The sequence below is a fragment of the Cucurbita moschata genome, unplaced genomic scaffold (assembly GCF_002738365.1).
Source record: "Cucurbita moschata cultivar Rifu unplaced genomic scaffold, Cmos_1.0 Cmo_Scf00008, whole genome shotgun sequence".
Lineage (NCBI taxonomy): Eukaryota > Viridiplantae > Streptophyta > Magnoliopsida > Cucurbitales > Cucurbitaceae > Cucurbita > Cucurbita moschata.
In genome coordinates, this window is record NW_019268524.1 from 4,334,153 (window position 1) to 4,342,638 (window position 8,486).

General features: G+C 38.4%; 2 protein-coding genes and 1 long non-coding RNA gene across 9 annotated transcripts in view; all 3 read left to right on the forward strand.

Annotated features, from left to right (window-relative positions):
• The window catches only part of LOC111446005 (UBP1-associated protein 2C-like), a 7,114-nt gene extending 5,980 nt beyond the window's left edge, over positions 1–1,134 (forward strand). Inside the window, exon 2 of one of the 2 annotated variants that reach the window (XM_023084612.1) lies at positions 730–1,134. The gene's annotated coding sequence lies outside the window, so the exon portion shown is untranslated. Of the gene's footprint in view, positions 1–518; positions 691–729 lie in introns of those variants that run through there. The other variant, XM_023084613.1, reaches the window with a different exon arrangement.
• A 404-nt stretch (positions 1,135–1,538) lies between these two features.
• On the forward strand, positions 1,539–4,718 carry LOC111446004. 6 transcript variants are annotated; one of them, XM_023084605.1, is made up of 6 exons: positions 1,539–1,678; positions 2,039–2,203; positions 2,394–3,651; positions 3,731–3,868; positions 4,017–4,171; positions 4,346–4,718. In XM_023084605.1, the coding sequence occupies exons 2-6, from the start codon at positions 2,111–2,113 to the stop codon at positions 4,517–4,519; spliced, it is 1,818 nt and encodes a 605-aa protein (XP_022940373.1). In that variant the 5' UTR covers positions 1,539–1,678; positions 2,039–2,110; the 3' UTR covers positions 4,520–4,718. The 6 variants fall into 6 exon arrangements, with proteins under 6 accessions (XP_022940373.1, XP_022940372.1, XP_022940374.1 ...); XM_023084604.1 differs by having other exon boundaries at positions 2,101–2,203; XM_023084606.1 differs by having other exon boundaries at positions 2,101–2,203; positions 3,731–3,847.
• Positions 4,719–5,183: 465 nt separating this feature from the next.
• On the forward strand, positions 5,184–5,819 carry LOC111446009. Its single transcript, XR_002710982.1, has 3 exons — positions 5,184–5,290; positions 5,500–5,640; positions 5,732–5,819. It is a non-coding gene; the product is annotated as an uncharacterized LOC111446009 (long non-coding RNA).
• Positions 5,820–8,486: the final 2,667 nt, after the last annotated feature.

An 8,486-nucleotide genomic window follows, 5' to 3' on the forward strand; every position in this document is an offset into this window, starting at 1 on the left:
CCCCCCCCCCCCCCCCCTTGTTGGGCTAAAGCTCTCTCTACAAATTTTGAGAATTGGGAAGTGGTTAATGCTCTTATGGTTTGGTATGTCTGCTACCTGTTGAAGAGAGGCTTGCCTATTGCACATGTAACGAATTTAGTATTCCATCTCTCTTTGTAATTGTACTCGTGATTAGAAGAAGGATACTGTGGCAGGGTCCGTTCTTGCAGTTCCTTTGTTGGTTGTTATTTTTTTTCGTTGGTGTTAGGACTGTGTTTCTGTGCTGCATGCAAACTCATTTGGTCTTGGATGCATCTATTGATGATTTAATACTTTTGAACCAAACATTAGATTTTGTATTTGTGGTTTTCAGTGAATTAAATTATATATGTATTTGGGCAATTTGATGAGATTAAATGCAAGCATAGAGGACCATTTTTATAATTTTGTCACGTTGGTTGCTGCCTTGAATTCTGGGGGTTATTGGAAGACATCAGGCTATTTGCTTATTGTGAGACTTGACTTTTGCCTTATTGTAGTCACCTAGTTGCACAAAGTATGGAGTTTCTACTGCTAATAGATTACAGAGAAATGGAAGCCTCTTGGCTTTGCTTTGTGATGGGTAAATTGCATTATGTACGACACCACCTTTTGATTTCTGAATTGGGCTTTCTAAATTGGTGTGACATATTTACACTGGAAGCTTGTAGTGGAAAGTTTAGCTTGAGGAAGACATTATCACGTCCGCAGGTTTATAATAACTTCTCTATGTGGCTGTATTTGTCCTGCAACCTGTGCCTGTATGGCTACCCTACATTTGGCTTGACTATGTGCGAGTGACAATGAAGCTCGAGCTGTTGCAAGGCCTCATGGCGATACTCCTTGGGAAGGCAAGTGATAGCAATATTGATTTTCACAAAGAGGGTGAACAATCTACACGACAACCGTGCTGCAGCTTGCGATCGAGCATGGATTCTCATGTCTACAATAGAGAGATCTAAAAAAAAAGAGGAAGGGAACATGCAGAGATGTTTTTTTTTGCTAGCTAAATAGGGAGGGTGACAGAAATATATTCACATTCTGTTACCCTGCTTACTATATATGTAGAATGTGACATTGTAATATTAAAATTGAGTTTTTAGAAATTATTTTTAAGATTATACTGTAAAATGAACCATTAAAAAAATATTTTAAATTAATATTTTGCAGTAAATTTTTTTAATAAGATGGAGAAGAAATTCCGTGGGAACTCGACCCCAGAAAATTTATATTTGTTCAATGTTCTAAAAAAATGTAAACATATTTAATATAAAACAATGTTAAATATGTTATTTAATTAAAAAAATCATGAATTTAAAACCATTTAAGATTAAGTTATTTAATAGAATCATGTTAAAAGCCAACAATTTAACCATTAACACATTAAAAATTCAAATCAAACAAATCCAAATCAAATTCTTTTAAATATATATATATATATATATATATATATATATATTTTTTTTTTCTTTGAAGTAAGTAGTTGTAAGTTTTGACTTGATCTGAATATGATAAGCAAACTTCAAAAGTTAAAACCTCCTGTGATATTCTTTCTCTCTGCCATTGAAAAAAAATAGAAGCTAAAACCCTGTTTCTGCGGCTGCCGAGGAGGAAGAGCAGCTTTCCAACGATGATGGACTGACCTCGACGGGCTGCTCAGGTTCCTTTCTTATTACCTTTTCTTTTTCTGCTACTCTTGATCGCCAACCCCTTTTGATTCCCACACTCAGTTTGCGTGAATGTTGCGTCAAAATTCAATTCTTATACTTTTTTAAGCGCTGCGGTTGTTGAATTTTGGAAAAACAACGTAATTCTGCTGATCAAAACCGAGAATTCTGGTTTTTTCATGTCTCCAATGTCTCGGAGGATCTCTTTTTTGCTTTAAATCTTATTCAACATGTTTAAGTGGGTTTAATTACATTAATAAGAGGATAAAAGAATTGGAAATCAGTACTGGCACTGTGGAGAAAGGAGGATATGTTACGGCTGTTATGAATGATGATTGACAAAATATTTGCAGAGTTGGGGAGAAATGAGGTAGCTGTCCTGTTTCTTGGGATTTAAGGATTATGAATCTTGCAGGTGAACAAAAATGGATTTTAGATATAAAGCTAATATGTGGGTTGGAAACATGTTCCAGAAATTTGAAGCAGCCTGCCAGGAAATGGATAATATTATGAACCAGGTATCCCCATTTCTTATACTCTTTAAGTTCAGTGATTCAATATTTTGACAAAACAGCTCATATGGTGACTTTCTTATTGGGTTGATTGTGTGTGTGGCTCAATGTTCATGCAATGTAGTAATTTTTCACTGAGTTTTGCTTCCTTCTTTTGTTTAGTAAGTATAATCTGTTAAACCGATCTTATGCACAGGATACGGTTAAGTATGTCGAAAATCAGGTTAGTTCAGCAAGTGAAAATGTGAAGAAATTATACTCTGGTGTTGTTCAAGGTCTACTTCCCCGTGTAGAGGATTCCGTGAAATATGAAGCGAAAGAAGCGGCTCAGAGGGGACATGTTCCAGTAAATGCATATGGAAAAGATGCAAATAATGATGTTAATAAATCGTCTGTGGGTCGTGGTAGTACTGATCAGCTAGATAACTGCAGTCGAGTGTCTTGTAAAGCTACGTTTGTAGATGAAGAAGTTGCCGAAGTTCCTAATCATTCTCTTAGTATTCCTTCGAGTCACTCACCGAGTAATATTAGTGAAACTAATGATACGAATAAACGAGCTTCTTCGGTTCGTGATGACTCTGATATGCAATTGGAGGACGATGTATGTTTAGTAGGGACTAATGATGAGGTTTTAACAGATAAAGATGCAAGCAAGAAGTCTGAAGAGGATACTGCCATGGAGTTCGATGCTAGTGATCCTTTGAAGCATATAGCTGATTGTACATCGTGTCAAGTTAACGTTACAAACGGAGAAGAAATTCTTATTTCGGATAATTCTCATCCACCTTTGGAATCATCCAGACTCTCCGGGAAGAACAGCAACGACTTGTCAGATGAAAACTCAGATGAGGTTTTAAAGAAGGGTGTCATTATCGAGCCTAATACTACTAATGATTTGAACAACGACCGTCTTAGCCATGAACGGAGTGAGAGAAACTTCGTTAGTAAAGAAGCTGATGATTCTAATTTGCTTTTGAAGCCAGGCAGAATTGATAATGAATGTGAAGAGGATATTGTGACCTCAACTAGAGGTCCACCGGTAACTTCGATTCACGGTACAGATGTTGAATCCGCTCATAACGTTACTCAAGCTTCTAGCATCTTGGTAAATAATTTAGTTCACTTCTCACCAAAGTTGGAGACAACTCCCAAGAACTTGGAAAATGGAACTGGTCGTTCTAATGCTCCAGACGCTACTTCTTCTGAACTCGTGTCATATGTTTTAACTCGTGGGGAAACTGTAGAGGAGACGAGGCCAGTCTCCTCTTTGAAATCCCTTCAAAACTTTTCTAATTGTACTTTTTTTCCTGAAGAACCGGCTGATCAGCGTGCATCTATTGAATATGAATCTCGTCCGTGTTTTGAAGGGGTCGTTCGTGCATCCATCGAAAACAAGGCTTTGGAGATGAAGTTTGTCTCCTCCAGCGGTTCCTTATCACTTATGGATTCACTTGGTTTGTACTCTTATCTTTCAACCTATGAGGAGTATTTGTGTTTTCTTCTGATTTTCTTAAACAATTCATGACTCAACAGGGACCCATGCTTCAAGAGCCAATGAAAGTGCATTTCATACTAAGCTCCATACCACTAGCCAGGTTGCATTTTCGAAATCGACTAGTTCTAGGGATCTAAGTCTCTCGACTGAAGTAGGCACGCCCCGTAGCTCGTTATGTACTATTCTTTCAATTCATTTCTGTTATCTATAATTGTTATGATTCATTTTATTTTCCTCGAAGCAACGACACAAAAATCAGAGAAAAGCTTTTATCCCCTCCCCTTCTTTTCCGAGTTTAACAATGATCTTAAAATCTTTTCTCAGGTCGTCCAAACAATTCCAGATGCTCTATTTTGGATGCGGAATTGGAAACAGTGGATTTGGGACATCCGGTGACCGTTAAAGACGAGTGTGACAGCGTCGACTATAAAGCTTTCCATGCTATCTCTCGCAGAACGCAAAAGCTCCGTTCGTACAAGGTCTCGTTCCCTCATTTAAAGCTACACACACGAGCCTCCTCAAACAATATTCACTTTGAAATACCATCATTTTTATCTGTTCATTCTTTTCTTTGCCTTTCCATAAATGACCAAAAGTGCTAAAGATTCTATGTTTAGTTTCTGATCTATTGTTCTTTACTTTCTGAAAAATAGAAGAGAATCCAGGAGGCTTTCAGTTCCAAAAAGAGGTTGGCAAAGGAGTATGAACAGCTAGCAATCTGGTTTGAAGATATTGATCTGGAATTCGGTACAGACGGTTCGCAGAAGTTGGACACGAAGAACGTATCGACTAGTTATGCATCTGATTCTGAGTGGGAGCTCTTGTAAATGAAACAGGTAATTCACTTGAATCTCTGAAATCAGAATTGTTCCAGGAAGAGGTGAATCTGAACCCTATATGCTGGAGATGAAGAGGAAGCTAGTCTGTAAACAATACTCAAGATTATGATTCATCACTTCATCTCTTGAAGTGCATAACGCCAGGTATGAGTTACCAAAATAAACGAGTTGCTAGAAATTTTGTACATATTGGTGCTATCTTCTGGACTGAACCTATGGTGTTGAAACTAATTTATTTATATATATATATATATATATATATATCTCTGGTGTTAACAAAGCTGTCCTGTTTCTTTATCTGTTTGTGAAAGATCTGTTTGACCTTTTATGTGAGATCCCACATCGGTTAGAGAGGAGAACGAAACTGTAATAACCTAAAATAATTATAAAATGTATTTTGTGTGTATGTGTTGTGTGTTTAATAATAATGATAATAATAATAATAATAAATAAATAAATAAATAATTAATTAATTAATTAATTAAATTAAAAAAAAAAAAAAAAAAAAAAANGAGGGATGAGTGGGTGATTAGGGGAGGTGGTAGCGTATTAGAGCCTGATTAGGCTTTAAAAAGAGAAGAAAAACGAAGTATGGAGATGGAGAGAAACCCAGAAAACAGAGGAAGAAATTTTTGAAGAATTCGAGTTTTGGTTGCTTAAAATTGGACATCAATCGAGGGTAAAGGAAGAGGGGTTGTTGCTGAGGAATCTTTTGAGGAAAGGATACGGCCCCGAGCTGAAGCGGACGGTAATTCGAAGGTAACGAAAAAACCCACATCACCGAACCTTTAAATCTCGATATCTTGAGTTATACTGCATAATAAGTTATGAGATAAGGCTGGTTAGAACCGTAGTTAGAAGATCTATAAAGTTGTAGAAGAAATCGGAATGAAATTCGAGCTGTAGAAATGGAATTTTTGCTTCGGGACATAACGGGTATTAAAGGAAAAGATTGGGAAAAATTTCAGGGAGGAGAGGTTGAAGACGAGCGCGTGAAGGACACGCGAGGCGCGTGGGAAGGCTGCGAGTGGAGGTGCGACTGTGCGCGGATCGGCGCGTGAGAAAGCAAACCTCCGACCTTGCATTGGCGCGTGAGGGCGCGTGAGAAGGTATTTTGGCTCCCGGTTTGTCCCGTTCGACTCCTTTTGACCTGTCCTATCAAAATTGATCTATATTTATGTTGAAATTGATAAAATATAGGTCTAATAGGAAGGAATTGTGTTGAAGTACTATTAAACGTACATTCAAGGAGGAAAAAGGGGTTCGAAACCAAGTAAGTAGCGTATCGACCTTTGAACTCGTTCTTAACTTGTTTTACAACATGTGAGTATGTTGTTTACCTGATTAAGAGCTTAATAAGTTATGATGAACTTTGATGATATTTAGTGTTATCGTATATTGTGACTGCTTGCCTGTGATGTAAGCGTGATATAAATGATTTTCAGAATGTTCTACGTGTTGATCATGATATATGTATGGAAGCATGCAGTAATTGTGAGTCTGTTATGCATGTTAATGGAAAGGTTATGATTCTAGATATGCTTATTGGTGGTTGAGCTATGGCTTATTTACTGAGTATGATAGTCTACTAATTCCCGCGGAGTTTCTGGCCAACGCGCTGTGTGCTAAGTCAGGGAGCATGAGTACTCCTGACCGTTGGTATATGAGATAAACAGGCCGCCAGAGCAATTAGTAGACGGGCCGTATTTGACCGAGAGCGAGTCTTACATACGAGTCCGAAAATTCTAGATAAGCATATCGAGGGAGAGTCAGTAACCTAGCTGGAGGTAGCTGAGATACCTCATTAACGAACAGATGACCCTAGTAAGAGAACTAGGAGTCAGTGATGAATAAAACGTAAAAACACCTGGAAAGATTAGTTATGAACCTGTGAATGATAAACTAGCTACTTACTGAGTAATCTAATTACTCATCAGAATTATTATAACTTTTCTTTCCAGATGTAGATGCTGCAGGTCAGCCGAGGACGAGACCAGCGGGCTAGGGACTACTGGGAATCCATGTCTGGGTCTGTTCTGTAATTATGTTTCCGTTGTCAAGAATTTACCTTAGTCGTTTTAAGTTTTTTGTAAAGTACTGTTTTTTTTCTTTTATAGAAATACTTTACTGGATGTTTTCAGAAATATTTTTAAATTTTATGATTGGGTATCAGAGTCTCTTAATATTGTCGATAGTAACTCCTGTTAATCGCGTTGGCGATGAGCGGGCGTTACAGAAACATTTTTTATAAAGGTGTGGAAACCTCTCCCTAGCAGACGTGCGTTAAAATCGTGAGGCTGATGACGATTCGTAACAGGCCAAAGCGGACAATTTTGTTGGCGGTGGGCTTGGACTGTTACAAATGGTATGAGAGCTAGATACCGGGCGGTGTGCTAGCGAGAACACTAGGCCCCCAAGAGGGGTGGATTGTGAGATCCCACATCGGTTGAAGAGGGCAACGAAACATTCCTTATAAGAGTGTGGAAACCTCTCCCTTGCATATGTGTTTTAAAAACCATGAGGCTGACAACGATACGTAACGGGCCAAAGCGGATGATGGACTTGGACTATTACAAATGGTATCAGAGCCAGGTTCCATGGGGTATGCCCAAAGACGCTGGTCCCCAAAGGGGGTGGATTGTGAGATCCCACGTTAGTTGGAGAGGGGAACGAAACATTCATTATAAGAGTGTAGAAACCTCTCTCTAGCAGGCGTTCTAAAAACCGTGAGGTTGACGGCAAGATACGTAACGGGTCAAAGCGGACAATATGTACTACGGTTGCATTTTCTCTCGTGTTACAGAAACTTGTGGACTTTTGCTATTACTCCCAACTATATCCTTTGGCCCTTGGACACTTGGACAAAGTCACATTCCACCTTCAACCACTCGAAATCTTACAGGCTCCCACTGTTTGGTAGAATGATATCAATTGTAGAAAGTGAGATACAGTAAAACTCGTCTTTTTTCATAAGAACTTTGCATTTTGTGCCTGATAATTGTAGCTCTGCCACATACTTTATGGTCATTGGAACTTGTACTACAAAGTTCGACATCTGACTACTGTCATGTCGGAATGATTGTCTATGTCTCTATGTCGGAACAGCCTGGAACTGCTATGCAGTAATTTTCTTCTTTCAATATCTATATCACATTCTTTTAGACTCCAGTTTTCTGTAGTTGTGTTTCTGGTTGCTCCTGTTCATCAAAACCAATCTCAAATCACATGAGTTTAGGGCTATGGTCTTTGAAGTGAAAATGTAAACAACCCAAGTTCACCGCTAGTAGATATTGTCCTCTTTAGACTTTCCCTTCCGAGCTTCCTCTCAAGGTTTTAAAAGAGGTTTTCACGCCCTTATAAAAAATGTTTCATTCTTCTCCCAACTGATGTGAGATCTCACAATCCACCCCCTTTCAGGGCTCAATGTCCTCGTTGGCACTCATTCCCTTCTCCAATCGATTTAGGACGTGGGATCTCACAGTCCACCCCCTTTGAGGACCCAGCGTCCTCGCTGTCACTCATTCTCTTCTCCAATCGATGTGGGACTCCTCAATGATTGTGAGATCCCACATCAGTTGGGGAGGAGAACAAAACACTCTTCATAAGTGTGTGGAAATCTCTCCCTAGCAGACGTGTTTTTAAAACCTTGAGGGAAAGCCCGAAAAAAAAAGCCCAAATAGTACAATATCTACTAGCGGTGGGTTTGGACCGTTACAGAAAAGCTATATTCTTCCTCAACTACTAATGGTTGGTTTAGTAGTCATCAAGATCGAGTTTTTGAATATCATTGTTAAAATATAGTGGAGAATCCAATACTTTAGCCTTGTATCAGAATCATTGAGTATCAGTATTAGTATTGGAGCATGACAATGTGTAACGACCCGGGAAAGAAAGAAGGAAAAAAAGAAAATATTATATATGTATATATATATATATATATATATATATATATATA

Excerpts from the sequence above, each read along its gene's own strand:
- LOC111446004 (XM_023084605.1), top strand. The coding sequence starts at position 2,111 with ATGGATTTTAGATATAAAGCTAATATGTGGGTTGGAAACATGTTCCAG. Across the intron at positions 3,652-3,730 it reads ATCACTTATGGATTCACTTG|GGACCCATGCTTCAAGAGCC; the intron begins GTTTGTACTCTT and ends ATGACTCAACAG. Across the intron at positions 4,172-4,345 it reads AAAAGCTCCGTTCGTACAAG|AAGAGAATCCAGGAGGCTTT; the intron begins GTCTCGTTCCCT and ends TCTGAAAAATAG.